The sequence below is a fragment of the Capsicum annuum genome, chromosome 11 (assembly GCF_002878395.1).
Source record: "Capsicum annuum cultivar UCD-10X-F1 chromosome 11, UCD10Xv1.1, whole genome shotgun sequence".
NCBI classification, from domain to species: domain Eukaryota; kingdom Viridiplantae; phylum Streptophyta; class Magnoliopsida; order Solanales; family Solanaceae; genus Capsicum; species Capsicum annuum.
Window position 1 is genome coordinate 43126813 of NC_061121.1, and position 25133 is coordinate 43151945.

The 25133-nt window shown below is 32.5% G+C and overlaps 2 protein-coding genes across 3 annotated transcripts; both read left to right on the forward strand.

The window, feature by feature from the left end:
- Positions 1-3392: 3392 nt before the first annotated feature.
- Positions 3393-16596, forward strand: LOC107848152 (protein HGH1 homolog). Of its 2 annotated transcripts, none has more exons than XM_016692844.2 (9): positions 3393-3640; positions 10598-10720; positions 10867-11064; positions 12560-12638; positions 13455-13597; positions 14078-14191; positions 15146-15277; positions 16018-16131; positions 16228-16596. In XM_016692844.2, the coding sequence occupies exons 1-9, from the start codon at positions 3587-3589 to the stop codon at positions 16276-16278; spliced, it is 1008 nt and encodes a 335-aa protein (XP_016548330.1). In that variant the 5' UTR covers positions 3393-3586; the 3' UTR covers positions 16279-16596. The 2 variants fall into 2 exon arrangements, 1 of the variants encoding a protein (XP_016548330.1); XR_007046613.1 differs by lacking the exon at positions 16228-16596 and adding an exon at positions 15503-15620 and having other exon boundaries at positions 3409-3640; positions 16018-16035.
- A 3883-nt stretch (positions 16597-20479) lies between these two features.
- LOC107846874 (origin of replication complex subunit 6) lies at positions 20480-23704 on the forward strand. The gene is made up of 10 exons (XM_016691142.2): positions 20480-20755; positions 20845-20891; positions 21477-21581; positions 21708-21788; positions 22047-22158; positions 22263-22325; positions 22452-22539; positions 22645-22712; positions 23066-23162; positions 23368-23704. Exons 1-10 carry the CDS (start codon positions 20636-20638, stop codon positions 23439-23441), a joined length of 855 nt encoding a protein of 284 aa, XP_016546628.2. The 5' UTR covers positions 20480-20635; the 3' UTR covers positions 23442-23704.
- The last annotated feature ends 1429 nt before the right edge of the window (positions 23705-25133 follow it).

Consider the following 25133-nt stretch of genomic DNA (forward strand, 5'->3'; position numbering starts at 1 on the left):
ATGAAAATCACTTTTAAAATTTTTATTGTTAGCAGCAGTAAATAACATGTTCAAGTATGAAGTTATTGTTTCATATTACTCGCATTTTCTTCATTATGGTTTTATCTATCAAGATAATCTGAACTTGTTTAATCTTGATGCAACTTGTAGGTATATCTAAGTTATGTCTAGTGACAGAGTTGATGCAGAGATACTCATTTTCTGCCATATCTAAGTAACTATGTTATCAAAAAGGTTTGACACTATGTTGTATAATTTTAAATATCTCATAAATTATTCTTGATGAAAGGGTTACTGAATTCTTTTATTTAAACTTACTCACTAGTCACTATGAGGCAAATATTTGAGAAACAAATGTGGCCATTATCTTCCGAAGTCATTTCTGCATTAAACAGTTATTATGTAAAATCAGCAGATGATGAATGAGCTATAAAACATCACTGATAAAGTGTTAAAAAGTGTTGTTTCCATAAGGCATAGGGCAAAAACTTTATGTTGTGTTTTTATTTAGTTCTAAAGTAAACTGCCATCGTTCGCCTAGAGTAGAGTCTACCAAATTTAACTTTAATATGGTATTACCAAATATCATACCGAACCGAAGTTTAATTTACCGATTATCAAATTATCAAACCAAAGTTTAATGGTATGGTATTTGGTATATACTTTCATTTACCGATTATTAAATTACCAAATCTGAATTATGATAATACCAAATCGAATACCGAACGTCCACCCTAAGTTATTCCTCTATCTTAAAATAGTTTGTATATAGCCCCTTTTTTTAATTCTGCTCCTCACAAATTGAGATATACGCCCATTCAAAATAATAATTAATAAGAAAAAATTATCTCTTTTGATATATTAAAAATAATAATAAAAAAAATTTAATTAAAAAAATAATAACAAGTAAAATAAACCAAGCGAGTAGGAGTGTACAGACCAAACTGTCAAAAACTAAACCGAAGAACCAAACCAAACCGAGAAAAAAACCCGACTTATAGTTTGGTTTGGCGTTGAAAAAAAAAACGATCATTCTTGGTTTGGTTTGGTGTTACCAAAAAAAAAAAGTCAAACCGAACCCAAATCAAACCGACATAATATATATATATATGTGTATGTATGCGCATATATGTGTGTGTGTATATGCATGTATATAATTTAATTTTTTATACATAAAATATTAATTATAATCTACTTTTTAAATATTTTTTTAATTAGTTTTATTAATTTTCAATATTTAGAAAGTAGATGTACATATCTATGTCTATAATCTATAATCTATATCTATAATATATTAAAAGTGTGAAGGACATTAGAAATGTTGTTTGAACTTTTTGCCCTTCATTAAAAGTCTTTGTTTTAGACAAAATCGTCTTTTGACTATTTTTTTTTGAATATTTAAGAGTTAAAAATTAATTAAATATATTTATGGTAAAACCTTTCCTTATTAGAAGTCATGAGAATTTTAATATTTTTTCTAATTTAAGAGTTAAAAATTAATTAAATATATTTACGGTAAAAATCATCTTTATTAAAAGTAATCAAAATTAATGACAACTAATACTTTTTCCACCAGTTTAAGAATTTTAAGTCAACTAAATTTTATTTTAAAAAAATTTGAAAAATTAGAGATAAATATAAAACTATCAGAATAAGAAAAATTTAAGAAGTACCAGATTTTAAAAAGTTTTAAGTACGTAAGAGGAATGTAACAATGATTTTGTAAAGATTTGACTTTAAAAATAAAAAAAGATTTTAAATAAAAAAAAAAGAAAAAGAAAATTGTAACACCAATATGGTTCAAATTGCTTCGTTTCTCTTAGCATGTGCCAATAAGGGAAAATGTTATTATATGACAAACGCAAAAGTAATAATACATCAACCACTTAAAATTTGTAGTGGTAAAACATATATGTGTATATGTTTATATTTGTATTATTATATTAAAGCGTGACAAATTTTTAAAAAGTGATTTGAACTTTTACACTTTATTAAAAATCTTTGCAATAGGCAAAATTATTTAATTTTAAATAATCAAACGTTACACGTGCGACTAAACTAATATATATATATATATATATATATATATATATATATATATATATATATATATATTCATATTTGGACATTTAAGTTGTATTATTTACCAATTAATTGCTAATAAAATGATCCAAAATCCAATATAAACTTAAACCTAAACTTTTCACTCTTCATCTTATTTTTTAGTGATAAGAGAGTTTTTCGCTCCTTGATTTTTCATAATTATGGTTTTTCATTAGCACATGAATGAAAACATTCTTGATTTAAACTTCAATCACAATATAATTGTAAAACATAAAGATATAAAAAAATCCCAAAAAAATAAAAAAAACCCGAAAGAATCGACTAAAACCTAAAGTGGAAAAACTGATTTTATGTTGGTTTGATTTAGTTTATAGTTTTAATAAACCGACATAATTGTTTTTTTTTTTAATAGAAAACCAAAACAATCCGACCTGTATACACCTCTACAAGCGAGTATAAATTTAACAGAGGGGCTAAAAAATTAATTCTCCCTCTTAAAATAGTTTATATGCATAAATTCTGCATAGGTGTTAAAAAAAAATAAAATCCCCCATTTTAAAATAATTCGTATGTATAAATTTTACACAATTCTTAAAAAAATATTAGAAGATTAATTTAATTAATATATTTTTTATTAATTTTTAAATTTTTATTTATTTACGTATTTTTTAATTCTAATATTATTAATGAAAATATTAAATAAATAATTAATTATCTCTTTATTTTTTAAATAAATAAATTATTTTATGACAAAATTTTAGTAAATTTTGTAACTATTTTGAGAGGGATGAATATTATCATGAAAATAATAATTTTTTAATATTGAAATTAAAATTGATGTTGTGTTTATTCGTGACTATAAATTCGCCATTTTATCGGATAAGATATTTAAGAAATAAGTATTGACTTTGTTAAAGTTATAAAATTATTCTTCTTAAAAAAAGAAGTAATAGTATTTAAAAATCAAGTGAGATCACTTTTAATTGAAAAAAAAAAGTAATAGTATTTAAAATTAAGTGGGACCATTAAAGGTAAAATTATAATAATGTTTTTAAAAACTTACTAAATAAGGAAAAACGATATTCTTTTTAGGACTGATAAAAAAAATGACGACACATAATTTGGGATGGGAATAGTTATTTTTTAAATTTTATGAGAAAAATATGAATGAAAAAAATAAAAATATTTGTTTTAATGGTCAAAAGTGTGGTCTTAATAAAAGGTCTTGAATTCGAGTTATGAATATAAAAAAATTCTTAATAGAGAATGTCACTATCAAATAGGGTTTAGTTATGAATATAAAAAAATTCTCAATAGAGAGTCACGATCAAATCGGGTCTAACCGATATACAATTCACATTAATCAAAATCTGATGCGAGTACCTGGACACAAAAAAAACAAAAAACTTTCATAAAGCCAACGTTGTTGCACCTTTAAAACCTGAATGTCAAAAAAATCTTTTTCTTGAAAAACAGACAGCTAGTGCCGCCAAGTGAAGAAAGTAAGTGGAGAACATCTAAAATGGCGACGGAGCTAGAAGAATTGATTGGCTTTCTATCATCCCCTTCCCCCCCAGTAACTTTCATAAACTTCTTATATACCCTTTTATCTTTTTATTTATATATTTCTTTTGGATTATAATTCAACTTATTAATGTTCTTGAGTACAATTTGTTTGATTTTTTTTTTTTACCTGATTGATGTAAAGAAAGAATTTTTAAACTTAAAAATTGAATTAGAATCAATTGGGGTGAATCCTTTTCATCTTACAGTTAATTGATGTATGTGTTTTGTTATGATCCTAATGCAAAAAGTCCTATACTGGTTATGTGAGGAACTGATGTGGGGCTTATATAACCTTGAGCTCTCCAACCTTAAAAAGGGCAGCCCGGTGCTCTAAAGATCCGGCCAATTAATAGATTTTGGGGTGTGGTTCTTTTAAGGTTGTATCGTATTTTCAATGAATTACTAATCATCCTTGGAACCATGTATGTTTGAAGAATGATTTCCAGTTAAAACATAGCTTATTATCGTAACTTTTTAACCTGGGAATGTAATGGGGATCCCTTTAATCCTTCCTATGCTCTTTCAAGTATTTGAGTGCAAGTTGTTTGATTCCCCCCTCCCCCTCTTTTTTTGCTAGTCTTTAATTTGATTGATTGATGTAAAGCAAGTATCTTTTTTCTAAAAGAAGATTAGGATCGTTTGGGAAAAACCCTTTTGTTTTACAGTTAATTGATTTGAGTACAATTTGTTTGATTCCCCTTTCCCCTGTTAGCAAATTAAGTCAGCAAATAAAGTCCTATTTCTAGCTTTGTCCTAGTCTTTAGGAGAGTAGTTTATCGTGAATTTGTTTCCTATTTTTTAGGAGTTATCTTAATTAGTCGTTCCAGTTTTTTGGTTTATTTTGTTACGTCTTTCTGCCTATAAAATCAGCAGTCACAGACTATGAATAACAGTTAAGATAGTTCCATTAAATTCAGTGTGTTGACTCTATCTTTAGTCCTTTACTTTCTGCATATACTTCTCTGTTTCACATCAGTTTACAGTGGCATCAGAGCGAGCGTGAGATCCTGCAGTGAAGAAATAAATACAGCAGCAGCTGAACCTCTTTTCTCTATTCTGAAACACTCATGGCATTAGATAGTAACTTCGTACAAGCAGCAATTCCTCGCTTTGATAGTCACTATAACCATTGGAGCGTGCTGATGGAGAATTTCTTACGGTCAAAAGAGTATTGGCCAATTTTGGAGGACGGCATCGATTCTCCTACAGTAAGCGAAATTTTGACGAATGCTCAAAAAACAGAGTTGGAAGCGAAAAAACTGAAAGATTTGAAAGCGAAGAATTATCTCTTTCAGGCTATCGATCGTCCCATCCTAGAAACTATTCTTTGCAAAGAAACTTCTAAGGATATTTGGGACTCCATGAAACAGAAATATCAAGGCACTGCTAGAGTGAAGTGTGCACAGCTTCAAGCCTTGAGAAGGGATTTCGAGACTCTGCAGATGAAGGAAGGAGAGTCCGTCATAAGTTATTGCGCTAAAAAAATGGAGATCAACAACAAAATGCGATTCCATGGCGAGAAGATGACTAATGTCACAATTGTTGAGAAAATATTGCGCTCTTTGGATGAATTACAAAGCTCTCTATTGGTGCATGAACAGAAGATGAATCGCCATTCAAATTCAGAGGAGCAGGCCTTAAAGGCTTCTACTTTTGTTCCTTCTAATTCTAGAGGTAGAGATAGAGGTAGAGGTAGAGGAAGAGGAAGAGGAGATAGAGGAAATAGAGATGGCGGCAAAAATTTTAAAGCCAATGATGATGGCAAAGGCAGGGGGAAGAATTTTGACAAATCAAAAATCGAATGCTATCGATGTCATAAATTTGGTCATTATCTATCTGAGTGCTACACTAGTAGTGACAAGGACGAGAAGTCAAATTTTGTTGAAAGCAACGAAACCGAGACCCTGTTGATGGCAATAGACACAGAAGGAAAACCCGTGCAAGATGTTTGGTATCTGGACACAGGCTGCAGTAATCACTTGAGTGGGAGTAAGTCTTGTTTTTCTTCTTTAAATGAAGGCTTTCGTTCTAAAGTTAGTTTTGGTGATTGCTCTATTGTGGATGCAATGGGAAAAGATGATATTAAAATTAAAGCCAAGAATGGTTTTGAAGAAATAATATCAAATGTGCTTTATGTTCCTGCTTTAAAAAGCAACTTATTGAGTGTTGGACAATTGCAAGAAAAAGGATATTATATTTTCATCGAGAAAGATGTTTGTGAGATTTATAGTCCTACTAGAGGAGCTATTGTTGTTGCGAAAATGAATTCAAAGAGGTTATTTCCCTTGAATATTGAGAGTATTCAGTCTTGTTTAAAGGCGGAAGTAAAAGATCCCTCTTGGATGTGGCATTTTAGATATGGTCACTTGGGTTTTGGTGAATTAAAAACTCTCCAATAGAAAAATATAGTGATAGGTCTTCCAGAAATCATCATCCCTTCCCAAGTTTGTGAAGAATGTGTTGTTGGCAAACAACATCGTTCTCAATTTCCAATAGGGAAGTCGTGGAGAGAGAAGGGTATTTTGGAGCTGGTGCATTCAGATATTTGTGGCCCAATTAAACCAATTGCTAATGGAGGTAAAAGGTATTTCATTACCTTTACGGATAACTATTCCCAGAAAATTTTGGTGTATTTTTTACAGGAAAAATCAGAAGCTTTTGGAGCATTTAAAAGCTTCAAGGCTCACTTAGAAAATGAAACTGGAAGGGTCATAAAGACTCTTCAAACTGATCGTGGGGGCGAGTATTGCTCAAAGCTCTTTGAAGATTTTTGTGAATTTAGTGGAATTCGAAGAGAGCTCACCGCTGCTTATACACCACAAGAAAATGGTGTATCGGAGAGGAAGAATAGAACCATTCTCAATATGGTGCGGAGTTTGCTGGCCAAAGGAAAAATGAAAAAGACTTTCTAGCCAGAAGCGGTAAATTGGAGCATTCATGTGTTAAATAGAAGTCCAACATTTGCTGTTCAAAACATGACTCCAGAGGAGGCTTGGAGTGGGAAAAACCCAACTGTGGACCACTTTCGAATTTCCGGTTGCATTGGCTATGTGCATATTCTAGACGAGAAGAGGAAGAAGCTTGATGACAAAAGTGAAAAATGTATCTTTCTCGGTGTTAGTGAAGCATCAAAGGCATATAAATTGCTTAATCCACTGATGATACGATAAAAACTTGGAAGACACGAAATCACTTAAAAAATAGTCCACAAACACACTCCAAAACAGTCCACAAATCACTAAGATCCTTGGACCGATTGGAGACCTCTCTCGGATTCACAAATACAACAAGAATACAAGGTGAACAAGGTGTATTTCTTACCAAAACAGAAACAATACGTGAAGAACAAGATGAACACAAAGGCACAAGATTCGGATTTAACAATAACAACAAGAACACAAGATTACAACACTAACACTAAACACGATTACAAGAAAGTAAAGGGATAGATAGATAGATCACATGAAGGTATAATCTTAAGAACCCAAGAATGGACACTCTTGGACCCTTAACACTACACACAACAATAAACCTATTTCTTACGTGACGCAAGATCGGATTGCACCTCTCTAGCATCAACGTTTCCAAGCAAGCAACAACAAAAGAGAATCCACCCTATTGTTGTATACTAGTTTCGGTTTTGGTGCCTCAAGGAGAGAGGACTTGTGTTCTTTGGTCTTTCAAGACTCACAAATATCATCAAAAACTAAATCTAAAAACCCTACAATGTTCCTTTTATAACTATTACAACATATAAGTTAAAATGACCAACAAACCCTTCAAAGAGTGGGCACCCATCTAGTGTAATTTATGAGCTGATTTGGGTACATTTTGGGCCTCTTTTATACTTCAATTGCACATGCCAATGCTTGGGTCCAACATGCACTCTCCTAAGTCCATATCCGAGATTATTCCCGTATCAACTAACGAAGAAGATTGTAATCAGTAGAGATGTTATTTTTTATGAAGAAAACACTTGGGATTGGAGTATGCAGCAGTCTATTCCAATCATATTTGATACAGGAGCCGAAGAAGTAGATGCAATACCCGAAAGTGCAGCGAATTCAACTCCCGCAGCTGCTGAAATTTTACCAACTCTTGCTGAAAGTTCACCAACTGCTGAAACTTTACCAACAACTTTAGAAGAAACTGATGCAGTAGCTCAATCTCTTCGTTATGCTCGCAAAAAGCCCGCGTGGATGATGGACTATGAGGTAATAGGAATTAATGCAAATAGTGATGCCGTTAACCATTTTGCATTGTTTGCAGACTGTGACCCAATTATTTTTGAGAGTGCTGTTAGAGAAGAAAAATGGAGAAAGGCGATGGATGATGAAATTGAAGCTATTGAAAGGAATTATACTTGGGAGCTTATTGATCTTCCTGATAAGCACAAAATTATTAAATTATTGGTGTCAAGTGGATCTATAAGACGAAACTGAAAGAAAATGGCGAAATCGACGAATATAAGGTGCAATTGGTGGCTAAGGGATACAAGAAAGAGTATGGTGTGGATTATACTGAAGTTTTTGCTCCAGTTGCAAGGCATGGCACTATTAGAATGCTAATTGTCTTGGCAGCACAAAATTCGTGGACGATCTTTCAATTGGATGTCAAATCAGCTCTTCTACACGGATACTTGGAGGAAGAGGTATTTATCGAACAACCCCTGGTTATGTTAAGATTGGAAGTGAGCATAAAGTTTATCGATTAAAGAAAGCTCTTTATGGACTAAAACAAGTCCCACGGGCTTGGTATAGTCGCATTGAGGCTTATTTTCAGAAAATGGGTTTTCAAAAGTGTCCATATGAGCCTACACTTTTTGTGAGAATTGGGGAGAATGGGAAAATGCTCATTGCGTGTTTGTATGTCGATGATCTCATCTCTATGGGGAATAATAAAGGCATGTTTTCTGCTTTCAAGAGGTCTATGATGGATGAATTCAAGATGTCTGATCTTGGTAAGATGCATTACTTTCTTGGTTGAGAAGCAGTGCAATTTTATGATGGTATATTTGTTTCCCAAAAGAAGTACGTGCGAGAAATTTTAAACAGGTTTAAGATGCAGAATTGCAATCCAACCAACATTCCAGTTGAGTTTGGCTTGAAACTAACCAAAGGGTGGGAGAGGAAAGAAGACAGATAGCACAATTTACAAGCAAATTATGGGTAGTTTAATGTACGTAACTGCTACAAGACTAGACATCATGTATGCTGTTAGTCTTGTAAGTAGATATATGGAGTGCCCAACTGAAATGCATCTCTTAGCTGCGAAGAGAATTCTTCGTTGCTTACAAGGAACCAAGGATTTTGGAATTTTCTACAGTAAGGGAGAAAAGGCAGATTTGATTGGTTTTACTGATAATGGTTATTTAGGAAATCAAGATCGTAGAAAGAGCACTTCAGGTTATGTCTTTATGCTAGGCACAGGGGTTGTAACGTGGTCCTCCAAAAAGCAAACAGTCGTCACATTATCAAGTACAGAAGCTGAATTTGTAGCTGCTACAGCTTGTGCTTGTCAAGCTATTTGGCTTAGGAGAATACTTAAAGAGCTGCAATTCAAGATGGAAAGTGCTACTATAATATTTTTGTGACAACAATTCTACAATCAAGTTGTCAAAGAATCCTGTGAACCATGGAAGAAGCAAACACATTGATGTGAAGTATTATTTCCTGCAAGATCTCAACAATGAAGGAACAATAGAGCTTCAGTATTGCCGAAGTGAAGATCAGTTGGCGGACATTTTAACTAAACCTCTCAGGTTTCTCCCTTTCCAAAAGCTGAGGAGGTCGATGGGTATTGGCACGATGGAAGCGTTCAACTAGCTAATGTTAACCTGAAACTTGTGAGCTTTCAGTTTAAGGGAGAGTGTTAGCAAATAAAGTAAGCAAATAAAGTCCTATTTCCAGCTTTGTCCTAGTCTTTAGGAGAGTAGTTTATCGTGAATTTGTTTCCTATTTTTTAGGAGTTATCTTAGTTAGTCGTTCCAGTTTTTTGGTTTATTTTGTTACGTCTTTCTGCCTATAAAATCAGAAAGTTCCTTTACTTTCTGGATATACTCCTCTGTTTCACATCAGTTTACACCCCCCACCCCCCACCCCTTTGTTTTTAAAAAACTTTTTTAAAAAATTTACTATTTGAATTGATTGGGACGAATCCTTTTGTTTTACAGTTTATTTCCTCCTCCCCCCCTCCCCCCTTTCGCTTGTCTTCAATTGGATTGATTGATGTAAAGAAAGTATCTTTTCTTGAAAAATGAATTTGAACTGACTGGGATGAACCTTTCCATTTTATAGTTAAACGATGTGTGTTTTTGGTGAATTACTAATCATTCTTGCAACTATGTATGTTTGAAGAATGAATAATGTTGTTTGATTTTCTCCCCAGTTTTGTTTGTCTTCAGTTTGATTGATTGATGTAAACAGTGTGTGTCTTCTTAAAAATCAAATTAGAACTGATTGAGACGGAGCCTTTCCATTTTACAGTTAATTGATATTTGAGTTTTTAGTCCATTACTAGTCATTCTTGCACCTATGTATGTGTGAAGAATGATTTTTGGTGAAAAATTAGCTTATTCTCTCTCTTCTTTGTTTTTTTTAACGTGGGAATGTAATGAGCTTGATTTCTTATCCCTTTGGTGAACTTTTCGATATGTATGTTTAGAGAATGGTTTAGCTGAAAATGCAGTGTTTTTTGAAATAAAGGAAGAATCCTTCTGTATAAATTTTAAAGTAGGATTTAGAATTGACTTGGGGCCGAACCTTTTCGTTGGAGACTATTACTTTTGGTTTTTGCTTGTTTTATTGAGCTTTTGGGTATATGTTTGTGAAAATAAATAGCTGTCTTCTTAATTTTTTTAATCTGTATCTGAACTGATGGTATACCTTTTTCATATTGCAGCTAATTGCTTTGAGTTTCATTGTCTTACTGAGTTTTTTGATATGTGAATGTGTGAACTATAATTTAGGTGAAAAAACTAGCGGTTGATATTGTTCGTGATTATACTGGTTCTGAGGATGGCTTGGAATCTCTTGGAAAGTATGCAAACGTTGTGCTTCCCTCTGTGTCTCGCCTTGTTGGTGAAAAAAAGGTAGCAGTATCTTCTAAAATGTCGTGTTCTTACATCCATAAAGTTCACATTATGAGTTATCTTCCAAAACGTTGATACTTATACTATGCAGCAGCCTTCAGAAGGCCTTTCTAATTTTCTCTTCTTGTATCAACTAACTCATTCAGGTGGTTTCTGAACCTGCGGCTCAAGCATTGGTCAATCTGTCACAAAAGCCAGAGCTGGCAGCTAAGATGGTTGAGATGCATATGGTTAAGACATCGATGGAGACCCTATACAGGCAAGACTGTGAAATCACAAGTCTGCTGATTATGCTCCTTGTTAATCTCACACAGCTGGATGCTGGTATTGATTCTTTGCTTCAGGTTAATTCTCATCTTAATTTTTTTTGTTACACCAACGCTTTATATGCCTCTTTTTTTCCCTTTTTGTTGATGACTTAAGGTATTTCGTTAAAAAAAGGTATCAATGAGATGCAAAACTACAAAAGAACAGAAGTACAAGATTGTTAGCCCCTTTATAATGTGTCAATCTAAAACTAGGGAGCTAACAAAGTCTGACCAGAAAATGGTCCAAGTTAACTAAGTCCAACAAAAAAGATTAAGCAAACATCTAACTTTGAGAGAATAATCTGGAGATGAGGTTCCATCAAACATCTTCGATTCTTTTCCAGATAAAAACATTAAAACATGGCTGCTGGGATCATCACCCATATTCTCTTGATGGTCTTATCAACTCTCCGTATGTTCTTGTTTACACCATCTTTAACTTTGAAGCTACTAATATGTTTCAATATTCTTGTTTATGAACCCATTAGATGAATTACAAAATTGCCTCGTGTATCTTTCTTAAGTTACCCATTAATGGACGAAAGTTTCCAGACTTGACCTTCCCATTTGGAAAAAAAAAGGGGACAACTTTGCAAATATTAGTTTTTTTATTCCGCATTTCTCTCCTCCTTGGTCATTGAATGGCTGAAAAAGAAAGAATAATATGTCTGTACAAAATTACAACAACAACATACCCAAAGTGGGATCTAGGGAGGGTAAGATATACATAGTCCATACCACTACCTCGGACGAAGTAGAGAGGCTGGTTCTGATAGACCCCTGGCTTAGGACAAATAACAGTATAAGAAAAACATAAAAACAACAAATAAAAAGGGATATCACACCACCACCACCACCAACAAACCCAGTGTATTCCCACCTAGTGGGGTCTGGGGGGGTAAGATGTACGCAGTCCATACCTCTACCTCTGAAGAAGTAGAAAGGTTGTTTCCGATAGATCCCCGGCTCAAGGCACGAGATACCACACAAACACATAATAAAGCACAGAAGCAGATTACATAACATAAATACGGCACCCATAAGTAATATAAAACAGAGGAGAGCTGATATAAAAGGGATATCACACCAATAACAAATAAAAGAAACAAGACACCCATAGAGTAATGTGATATACAGTCTATCCAGAAATCACAAACATCACCAAAACACCACGAACAAGGAACTACAAGGCAGACACATAACACTACAGCTACATGAATAGAAGCAAACCTTCCTACTAGACAGGACGCATTCCTACCAACTAACTCTCTATCCTAATCCGCTCCCTTCACACCTTCCTATCCAGGACCTGTACAAAATTGAAGAAAATAAAAATACTGAGAGAGACAAAAGAAACAAGAGTCCCATAATATCTTAAATCATGCTGTACACTTTGTTCCTACTGTTATGTTGTAGTAGTTGATTCTCCCCAAGTAATATGGCTAAGTTGGTAACTGGTTTCTTATTCATCATCATTCAAAAATATTGGTTTCTTATGCTTATTATGCTGATTGCTTTCCCTGATTGCCAGTCTGCAGATGAGAAGATGCATGGCTTATATGTCTCGAAGCTTGTCAGATCATTTTGTTCGTCCTCCTCTGAGAGAAAAGGTATGTCTAATTGTCATTCTATTTCCCTTTTATCCAGATCGATTGTTGCGTGTTTCTAGCTTTTTGATACTTGTCCTTAGAAGTTAGAACTAAGAGAGAAATATGGTTTCTGCTGAACCCAGACGAATCCCTGCTTAGCTTGTACACAAAGTGAGAACCTGGGGGGTGGTTATTTCCTGATAAAGCTTTCAGATTGGCTACTCGAACTTGAATTGATTGCCTACTAGAGCACCCGACTTAAATTCACCTTAGTCCGTTTAAGATGGATAACAAATCTGAGTAAACATATTTTTCTTGTGAGTGGTAAGATAAATCCAAATCAACATGTTAATATTGTGAATTTTCATGGATCTTCTTGTTTACTCTGAGGATTGTTCCAGATCTTGAAAACCAAAGCACAAGTTGTGCCCACAAGTTTGTTCCACTGAGCTTTAAATTTGACCAGATGTGACTCTGTGTTATAATGAAAAAATCCTCGATTGGGAAACAAGAAACTTAGTGTAGACTTTATGTGGAAGAAGAATCTTTTATGATTGATGTACTTCACCAAATTTTGGGTGCTATAAGACTTAGAAAATACTCCACTGTGGATGAGCAATGCTGAGTAAAGTCCATCTGTTCAATTTTGCAAGAAGAAACCCCGTACCTCTTCAGTTATTAGTGAAGGCATACTTCTTTTAAGAAACTTGATATGTGTCTTAAACATGCTGCATAGTTAACTCTTAACTCAAACAAGAAATTGTTGGCTTAACTTTCCGTAGCATTATTATCTTTATTGCTGTTGTTACAACAAATCTCCTTTTCCCTTGTTGTCAGTTGATCCCTTTGAACATGTGGCTTCTGTACTTGTTAACATTTCTAAGAAGGAAGAGGGGAGAAAGCTTTTGCTTGATCAAAAACGCTGCCTTCTAAAGCAAATAGTCCGGCATGATTCTAAGAGCTTGTTGCGAAAGAGAGGGGTATGTGGTAGGATATTTTTCAGTTAAAGATGGCTTTTTTCATACATATATGGACTTCTGCTTTAAAATTAAGTATCTGAATGTAAAATGAGAAGGAGAGCCTTGAAGTAATTGGTAAAGTTGCTGCCATGTGATCATGAAGTCACGGGGTCAAACCGTGGAAACAACCCCTTGCAGACATGTAATTGCAGACATGTAAGGTAAGACTGCATACAACAGACCCTTCTGGTCCGGCCGTTCCCCGGACCTCGTGCATAGCAGGAGCTTTAGTGCACCGGGCTATCCTTTTTTATTGTAAAACGAAAAAGATTTGAAATGTTGAAAATTGTGTCATCAAGCACCAATATGTTTAGTCAGTGCGTTCTAGACTGCGCAGTTTGACTTTGATCCAGCTATTTTACTGTATATTTAAAGCTTTCTTTCGAATCGTGATTAGCAGAAGTTTAGCTGGAAAAAGTTGTTCACTGATTTTGGATATAGGTCGCAGGAACCATCCGCAACTGCTGCTTTGAAGCGGAGAATCAGCTGCAAAATTTGCTTCTGATTTCTGAATTCTTATGGCCAGCCCTTCTCCTACCAGTTGCTGGAAATAAGGTGACTTGCACTAAATAATTATATATGGAAGATGTCAACAATAATTAATTTATTTCTGCATTTCTGCAGTAGTCTTCAAATCTATCTGTAATTAAGAGTTGAAAGAATGGATGTTTCGTTGCTTTTTACTGTCATATGGAACACTTATTTGTTTCTGTTTCATGGAACTCCATAGAGACCTATAAAACTGTTTTTCCATCATCTCAAAGTCCATGGACCTCCATGGACGTGTCTTTGCTTTAATTGTTCTATATCTCTGATTCAAATTGTTCAAGCAAGTGAAGAAATAAATAAGTTCTACCAGATAATCTGAAATTTGAAAACTGAGAAATGGTGTTTGTTATCGGGAATTCATTCTGATCATAAGGTGAATGGTTCCTCTTTGAATGGGAATAAGAAAGCTTCCATTTTTATTCAAGGACTGTCACAGAGATTTTTTTCAACAAGTATACCGAGAGTTACTATGTTTATTATTGTTATCAATGTGTGACATTATTTAATGTACACAAAAGGGAATGGTTTATCTGCTATAGGTAATATTTTTATCCTGTCAAGTACAAACTAGCAGTGTTTTAGCTGTTCACTTCTCAAGGACTTCTTGTTTTAGGATTTAGCTAGTAACATTATGGTGTTGCTCTGGTAAACCGAAGTCCTTAGAAGACTCGGTTCAATAGATAAGTTAGTGAGGAGCAAAGAGAATAAATTTTCAAATGGGAATAGAGACGCAGGTGGATCTGAGAATCATTTCTGTTCGGTTCGCTATCAAGTTTAAAATATATTCCATGTTGGAACATATCTTCTTTTCTCTTTTTTGGCACTCCATGTCTTTCACTCTCCTTCCCAATTATCTGTAGCTCGCCGTTACAAATATGATGAACTTAATATTCTTGTCTGAGTTCTCCATATTCCTTATCATTTGAGTTGACTATTTTCTTATGGTCCAACTTCTGACAGGTTTATAGTGAGGAAGACACTAGGAAAATGCCACTAGAGCTTGCAAGTGCACTCTCAATCGAGCGAGAACCCGTTACCGATCCTGAAATTCGTGTACAGGCACTAGAGGCTATTTATTTGCTCATATTACAGGTATAATCCGAACTGTTTTTTTAATGTGCTTCGTTTGCTCAACTTAACCCTTACAGTTGTGACAATAAGCAGCACATATTATAGCATTTCAAGTTTTGAGTTCTTATCCAGTCGCTTGAAATAGTAGCTCCTCTTGCTCTACATATTTAATTATCTCAAAAATTTATGAAATAGTAGCTCCTCTTGCTCTACATATTTAATTATCTCAAAAATTTATACTTTCAGATGTGTGGATAGAATGCAGCTACAATTCTGTGTGATGAAACCATTTAGCAAAGAGTATTCATTTTTGACCAATTGTAGAGGATGGTTGTCCAAGAACAACACTTTTTTTTTAGTCCATGTAAGTTAATGGAATCAATTCTGTATGAAACGATCATTTCTTCTACTGCCTTGGATTGCCGAATTATTTGTTCCTTTAGCCATATTTTGTTAATTCTGTATGATAATATTTTACTTCACAGATTTTGTGTTTTACATTAGTAGTTCACAAATTCTTTCTTCCCATTTGTTCTAACCTTGATGGATAGAGTTATCTGGTGGTACCTGCTGCTGGTGGGAGGTGACGGGTATCCCGGACACCACGGTTATCAATAAAAAAATCCTTTCTACTTGCTAGTTGCGGCATTTATCTCAAGAGAGAAGAGATGTCTGTGGAAGTTTGCCAGATAGTCTTTTCCTATGGATGCTTCAGTTGACAATTGTATGATATTCTGAATTGACATCATGAGTGATTGCAGGAAGCAGGCAGAAGAGCATTTTGGTCAGTGAATGGTCCTCGGATATTGCAAGTTGGCTATGCAGGCGAGGATGATCCTAAAGTAATGGAAGCATATGAGCGAGCTGGCTCCTTGGTATTTCCAACTGCTTCCTATCAACTGTCAAGTCTATTCTGTCATATGAAATATATCTTTAACTTTCCTAATCTAAATTCTTCTGAATGTTAACAGCTGATTCAAGAGAGTGGAGTCGACGAAGAAACAGCAGAGACATCTTCGTAGACACCATGCTTTCTTTCTGGTTTTGCTACTGCGATATCAACGAGTTCAAACAATCAATCGAGACATAAACTGCAGGTTGCTTAAAAGAGTATTCAGGAACTATTACAGTAAGATGGTCTCAAGAGTACTTTGAATTTAATTTTTTTTGGGTTTCTTGTAGTGGGGTTGGTTATGGTCCTCTGAAAGGTTTCTCGGTCAAGGACTCAGGTGGTGTATCGGAGGTTATTATTATTATATACAAGGCAGGACTTGTACTGCTGAACAAACGATATAAGATTGACATTGAGTATATGATTTCAGATACCTCTGTACTGTTCAGCTGTTTTAGCAGTGCTACTGATTGTCATGTTGTCACCCGACTAAGGATGGTTCTATTTAAACCTATTCTTGAGCCGAGGGTATCTCAGAAACCACCTCTCCCTCCTCAAGGTAGGGGTGACGTCTGCTTCCCAGACTCCACCTGTGGGACTGTACTTGGTATATTGTTGTAGTAGTCAAATGTCTTTGTAGCTCATTATCTGTGGACATTCTGTAGTCCAATTTTGTTTTCCTTGAGCAGAGGGTAGAGGGTCTATCGAAACAACCTCTCTACATCTAACACAGAGGTAAGGTATACACTCCCCCTCCTCCCCCCAACCAACCCACTTTGTGGGGCTACATTGGGTATATGCTGTATTATTCTGTTATCCAGATTCCAATGTGTTGCTGCTGGTTCTTGATTACCTTGAATCTTATGTAAAGGTAAAAAGTGATATTACTTCAAAATATTAGAAAAGCAGTACAGATTAGCAAGTAATACTCCTGAATTTGGAATCTTGTAGAATAAAATATCTATGTGAGAAATATTTCTTAATTAAATTGTATTTTGCTGTTGAACATTTTTATCTACAAGTATTTCAGCCTGTCGTTTGGTTGGGAAAGAGTTATTTCGGGATAATTAATCCCGGAATTAGTTATCACACCATGTATATGGGACAACTAATCGCATCATTATGGTGTAAGGGTAAATAATTCTGGTATTAACTAGTACCTCACACCAAGTATGGGATAAAATATTTCTTTATTTTATTTCGGGACCATTTATCCCTAATAGCTCACATCAAACGACTACATAGTACTACTTGTCGTTTTTGATATCACACACTCATTAAGAAAACAATAATTAGTATTGTGACTTCAAAATATTGCCCTTATTAATTGATGTTTAGTAATAGGTATTGAAAAATCATTTGGAGAATAAGTAATTAATGTTGAGGGTAAAATATGAAAAAAAATAATTATTTTTTCTTGATTCGTTAAAAATGACAAATAAAAAGATAATCACATTAAGAAAATAGTGTGACAAGTAAAAATTAACTGTACTATTTGTTTGTACCAACCGGTAAACATGGGGATAACTAAGCAAACATTGACTCTTAATTATTCTATTTAACCTAAGTTTTACTTAATTATAATTCATAGCTATCCTTTTTCTATTAATTATCCCTAATTATAATATGTATTTTTTTTCTCTATTTTCTATTACTCTCCTTTTTTTTTTTTCCTTTTTTTTTCTTTTTTTTTTTTCCTTCTTTTCGTTTGTGCGAACTAACAAATACAAATATAAGTGTGAACTATAAAATACAAATATAAATGTGAACTATAACATATAAATATAAGTGCGAACTATAAAATAAAAATACAAATGCGAACTATAACATATAAATACAAGTGTGAACTATCATTTGTATTTTTTAATTATTGAAAAGGAACAATTGATTTTCTTTCTACGAATACTTATTTTTATTTATTGATACGAGTTGTATTTATTGATACAAATAAATACAATTCAAATTTTTATACAATATATAATATGTATTTGTATTTGTAAAATCATTTGTTTCATTTGTTTGTAATTGTATTTGTATCAGGTGATATTTATTTATTTACAAATACGAATGATAATTTTGACATACAAATATAAAACGGTACATTTGTATCAAATGATACATTGCATATTTATATATTTTAGAATCAAGAAAATACAATTAATGTATTTACTTATTTGTATACAAATACAAATGATAAATTGTACATAATCACGGCTAAATACAATATGCAATCAACTTATGAATACAAAATAATTCTTTAAAAATATAAAGGCATCGACGAAAATAGAATACAAATACAAATATAATTTTAATATACAAACACAATAAAATCACAATACAAATATAATCCGTTATAATATACATGCAATTATAAAATCAAATACAAAATAGTTCTTTAAAATACAAGTGCGAATTATATAAAAGATAAATGATGGTGCGAACTAATAAATATTAATACAGTATAAGTGTGAACCATAAAATACAAATATAAATGCGAACTACAAAATACAAATATAAGCGCGGACTTTAAAATATAAATACAAATACAGTTGTATCAATGAATACAAAAATATAAATAATGATGTGACTACAAATAGGATAAGCAATTGTGGTATTTATGTTATCATCCATGACTTGTGCTCAAGTAGTCATATTTTTCAAAAATACAAAAAATAGAACAAAAAAAATGATAAAGGAAAAAAGAACAAAAAAAAAAAAAAAAAAAAAAGAAGAAGAGGAAAACATGAAAAAGAAAAAATATAAAAAAATGAAAAAAAAAATGATGTTATTTTTGGCGAGACTAAATATGTAGTATATTTATGTTTTTTATGAATACAAACTACTGAGTAAAAGTGAATATAACGGCTGTGAATTGAATATAATGTCTAAATTGTACTGTATTTATATGTTATATGAATACAAACTATTGATAAAATCGAATACAACGGGCGTAGATTGAATACAACGACTATAAATGATAATTATGTAAAATATGCTTATAAAATGTAAGTTTTTCATCAAAATGTAGTTATTTTATAAAGATTCCCTAAATATTATGAGCAAACAGCTATCAATTACAGTGCAAATTTACATGCACAAGATATTTACCTTAAATTAATACTTCTATTTTGAAGGTTAAATTGATTGATTTGCGATAAATACCGTATGAGATAAATACTTACCATAGCCACTGCCCATTTAGTGTCGCATTTTCCATATTATGGTACACTAATTTTTTACTCAATCAAAATGCTACAAAATCACTCTAAGAATATACTCCTATATATTACTGGTAAATATTAATTTGTACGTCACATATTCACCCCAAATAAGTCACTAACAAATTAAATAATCTTTGCACATCTCTTATACTTAAAAGTTAAAAATGAAAATAACGTATGTGTCAAAGTGAAACCTATTTTAATTATTGTTTTAGCTCAATAAAAATTGTTCAATAACAATTGTTTATTACAAATTGATATTTTTTTTTGAAAGTATATATACATCTTTATCGACTGTCTAAAAATTTATAGATGCCATTAAATAGCTATTGGAGATTATAATTTCAAAAATTATGAATCCGAAAGCTACTTTATCAAAAATGAGTAGTTTTTGAAAAATTTTAAAAATTCAAGTAATTTTTGAAAAATAAAACAAAGTGAAGTGAACCTGAAGGTCAATTACCCAACTTTTGAAAGACACAAGAAAAAGTTGAGTTCCTCTGAAAACGAATTACCCAAAATTGTCCTTCGGAAAACAAAAAAGAAATTGAGTGACTTTCAGAACACAAAAAATAAAACTGAATATTTATGGAGGTCAATTATCGAAAATTGAATGATTTTTTAAAGTAAAAGAAAAAATTGAATAACTAGGGAGGCCAATTACTACTAGCAAAGCTTTGAACTCAAGTTTCTTTCAGTAATACTATCTTTTAAAAACATAAGGTGCCAAAACATAACTCAAGTTTTTTTAATAATACTCTCTCTCAAAAACATAAGTAAAATGACAGTTAAAATGAAAGCAAAAGTAAAAACATATTCTAATTCCTTGAGTACTTTTATTTTTAGTTGGTTTCAAAATAATAATTTTTTTTTTTTTTTTGCAATACTTTAATTTCAACTTTTTCACATGACATATTTAGAACCATAAAAATTAAAAGACATTTTGGTAATTTAATATAATTTTAATTTAAGGCTATAAAATTCAAAAACCTTTTTTATTTTCTTAAATTTTGTGGCAACTGATCATTATTTTACGGAAGAGCACTATTCATTTTTACCACAGTAAAAATAACTGTTGGCGCCAATTGAAGATTCCACCATATTATCCCCCGCGCGCGCCAAATGAAATACACCGGAAGACAAGCAATTTCAACAATTCCCGCCATATCCTCCTCTTCTTCTTCCCCTTAAACCCTCAAAAATGCAACCCGAATTGCGACCCGAATTCTCCATTTCCTCTTCACTCCCCAAACCCGAATCCTCAAAATGGATCTCTCCGACCTCGCCCGTAAACTCAACCTCTCCGAGACCAAACACATAGTCCGCAAAGCCGCTGAGCTACGTAGACTTGCCGATGTGCAATTCGATTCCTCCGTCATCGGCGTTGTAAGTAATGATAATCGATGCGATGGCTTTGTTTATTGGAATTGAATTGTGTTTGATTTTTTATTTATTTTTTATTCTCTTTATTGTAGGGGGAGATATGCAAGGCGATAATTTGCTTAGAGATTGCTGCTTCTAGGTATAAATTTTATTTTTCCTGTTCTCAATCTGTTTGAATCAATTGGAGTTTTAAGTGTAAATCAATTATGGGTATTTGAAATTTGTTGGGGTTATAATAAGAGGCGAATTTGTGATTTGAAGTTTATGGATTTCAACGATAGTCTCAAATTAATTTACAATGATAATTGAGTTATAATTAGAGGCAGATTTAATAGATTGCTGCTTCTAGGTACAATTTTGTTCTCTTTACCAACTGTTAGGGTGAATTGGGGGCTTAAGTGTAAATCAATTATGGGTATTTTAGAATTTGTTGGGGTTACAACAACAACATACTTAGTGTAATCCGCCAACTGGAGTTTGGGGAGAGTGAAATTTAGGTAGACAATCAGCTGAGCAAAAAAGATTTCCCTAGCTGGAGCTTTAGTCCACTGGGTTGCCCTTTTTTATAGGGCAAGTCATAGGTCTACTTGTAGTTTTACATCAAAAAGTATTCCTATTAGAAATGATCGAGACAAAATTATTTGAAATATTGATGCTATAGTAAAATGTTGGATAGGAGTAATGTCTGTCTATGATTTGTAATGTGTTCTGATGATATGTGTAGGATGGATGTGGTGTTTGATCGCCAGGCAGCAATAAAATTGAGTGGGATGTCGGAGAAGGCTTACAGCAGATCATTCACTTCAATGCAAAATGGTATTGGAGTGAAGTGAGTTAATCTTTTATTTCACTCTGTATTTTCCTTTTGTGAATCTGTACATTCCTTTATGGAACCAAATGGTGCTTTATTACATGTTAGATTCTTGCTGATGTGAAAAATTCTTCTACTTTGTAGAAACAAGCTTGATATCAGAGAATTGGCAATTCAATTTGGGTGTATCAGGCTCATTCCTTTTGTTCAAAAAGGTTTATCATTGTAAGTTTTGATCTTCTTTGAGTTCATGGTTGACATATTCTTTTTTTTAATTGTTTTGCCAATGATGTTTGTTTGATCTAATGTTCGGGAGTCTAACTAGACAAGAATAAGATGTTTTTGTTTTGCTTTATGTGGAATTTGATTTGGCTGTTCTTTCTGAATATGAGCATGCTAGAGCTTCTAGTTTGATGGGATTATATGAACTGTCAGAGAGTTCTTAATTAGTTTTTTTTTTTTATGATTCCAATTCCTTTCCAGATACAAGGACCGGTTTCGTTCATCCTTGCCACCTTCTAGAAAGGCAAGTGCTGATTTCAGTAGACCTGTGTTCACTGCTGCTGCGTTCTATTTGTGTGCAAAAAGGCATAAGGTTTGTTTGGTCCACTCTTCAAGCGTTGGTAGTCCTGCACTAGTTGTAGCCACATGATAATGTCGAATGAACTGTCTCATAGTTTTCTTTGTCTGTGTTTGCAGCTCAAGGTTGATAAAATGAAGTTAATTGAAGTTTGTGGCACATCAGAATCTGAATTTGCTAATGTAAGTCCTTAAGCTCCTTTTGGTTCTTGTTTCTTTTTTTCTTTTATCATCAGATCATTTTCTTACTAAGCTATCAGTTTTCTATGCTATGATTCTAATATTTATGTGTGGATTGACATAATATAGGTGTCTACCTCAATGAATGATCTTTGTTTTGATGTTTTTGGCACATCAAAGGAGAAAAAAGATCCCAAGACAGTGAAGGGGAACCGAGGTAACACATGCTGATTATCTTCCTCATTTTGTTGCAAGCAAAGTGTGGTTCAGTCCTTTTCAATACAGGTATAATGAACTTTAACATAGTGATTTGCATATGCAGAGCTGCTAGATGCATTACCTGAAAAAAGGAGAGCTGAAGATGGTGGCTATTCATCTGAGGATGATAATGTAAATGAGAGCTCTCCTGAATTTTGCTACTAGTTATTGATGTCATAACTCTCAACTCGGATATTAACATAAATAAGGAGCATAGTAACTCTCAACTCTGATATAAAACATTTATGTGTATACGTTATGAATAGATATGGTAGGATACAACCCCACAATTGTTGAGGACATGTTCTTTTTGGCAAGCCACATTGATGCTTATTTGAACCCCTAGTTTAGAAAAAATATGTTGAATGCAAGTTGTAATATCTAGAAATCTTCGTGCTGGAGTTATGTACTCAATTAAAGTTCATACAAGTTACATCTCAGTTTGTGTTGTTTCTTACTGATTTTTGGTACCTTCCGTTTTGCAGTCATCTGCTTGCAAGAAGCGCAAACGTATGGATGAACAAGCTTATCAGGAATGGAAATCTTCTGTCCTTGCATCAAAAAATCAAGGCAGCCCAAAAGGTAAAATGAATAATTGCTTTATCCATAACCTAAGTTGCGCGGACTCTTCACTTTTTGATGCTGCATGTGTCACTATTGAATAACTCGACAGGCATCTGTTGACATTTCTAAGAATCTGAGCAACTTGGTCCATAACTAAGTTGCCAGAACGTTTAGGAGTTACATTAGCTTATGTACTAATGAAATTGTCTGTTTATTCTTGTAGCTCCTAAACAAACCAAACAAGCTCGGCTGGATTTCATGAAGAAGGTTCCTGAAACTAAAGTGCAAGCAACATAATCCTCAACTGTCCTTTTCAGTTAGACAAATTTTAGTTGATTTTTTCAATACAATGGAGAACATGATTAGGAAGAAACTTCCATTTGGTTTCTTAATGTCATAGTTTACCAGAAAACAAAAAAAGGAAAGAGAGTGGTAAGCCACTAAATGAATGTCCAACTTTGGATTAATCTTCTATTCAACAACAAAGTTTCTCTGTATAGATATAAGATTATTCTTGTTAAATTATCACATCACATGCTTATGATAGCTCAATTATTCTGTATGTTGCGACCCTATTCTTCTACAACACATAACTCATTTATCTTATTGTATGTTAATGGTCTGTGTTACACGATAACTAGCAACAACTCATATATCTTATGGTATCTTAATAGTCTGTTACACAATAACTAGCAACAACACAACTCATTTATCTTTTTGTATGTTAAATAGTCTGTGTTACACGATAACTAGCATGTGTACCTATTGTGAATTAGTCACCAAACTTTTAGTTTATGATAGCTCAATTATTGTGTATGTTCTGAAGTATTCTTCTACAATACTTAAGACTCATTTATCTCATTATTACTAGACATCAAAGGCCCGTACTAAGTAGGGGTCAAATATATATTATTTTTTATCTTAATTTATGTGACACAAGTATAATTTATATAATCAATTATTAAAATAATTTTAATTTTTAATTATTGTGATTTATAATATTTTTTATTCTATTTCAATTTAAGTGAGACTGATATAAGTTTGAAAGTCAATCGAATATTTTACATCTTTTATATTTTTAAGTTGTTAAATATGTGATTTATAATGCTTTTAGTATAATTTTTCAATAAGATATTAATACATGTGTCGTCTCATTTTTAAATAATATGTAATGTTTGTGACACTAATATAATTTCAATAGCCAAACAAATATTTTATGTTGTTATCATTTTGTGTGTATTTTTTTTATGAAATATTATTAATCTTTTAATGCTTAGATGACCATAAAAATTAATTAGGGTGATATAATAAAATTACGATTGAAACAATGAAACATGCATGTCTAAGTAACTTAGAACAACTAATTAGAAGTGATAAAATAAAATTATTATAAAAAATACTTGTGAATTTTTTTTAAATGGGTCTCATATAAGACATTAAATAATTTATAACATCAAGAGTTAATTTATTATTTTATGTTTAATTTATCTTTCTATTAAATATTATTAATTTGTTAAATCTTAAATAACTTATAATAATTAACTAGACGTGATATAGTAAAATTACAATTGAAACAGCTGAAAAAGTAGTACAAAACAACAAGAATTAGTTTATTATTTTATTTCTATTCTTTTTTAAAAATTAATCATGAGTGATATAATAAAATCACAATTGAAACAACGAAACAGACATGTCTTAAATAACTTATAACAACCAATTAAACGTGATATAATAAAATTACTATAAAAAAATACTTGTGAAAAATTTAAATAAGTCTCATATAAGACATCAAGTAAAAATAAAACGTCAACAATTAATTTATCATTTTATATCCAATTTATTATTTTTATTAAATATTATTAATTTTTTTATACTTAGATGACTTATAATGATTAATTAGGGGTGATATAGTAAAATTACAACTGAAGCAGACATGTTGATACGGGTGCAAAGAGTATAATATCTTTCACAAAAAGCCAAACTCAAGAC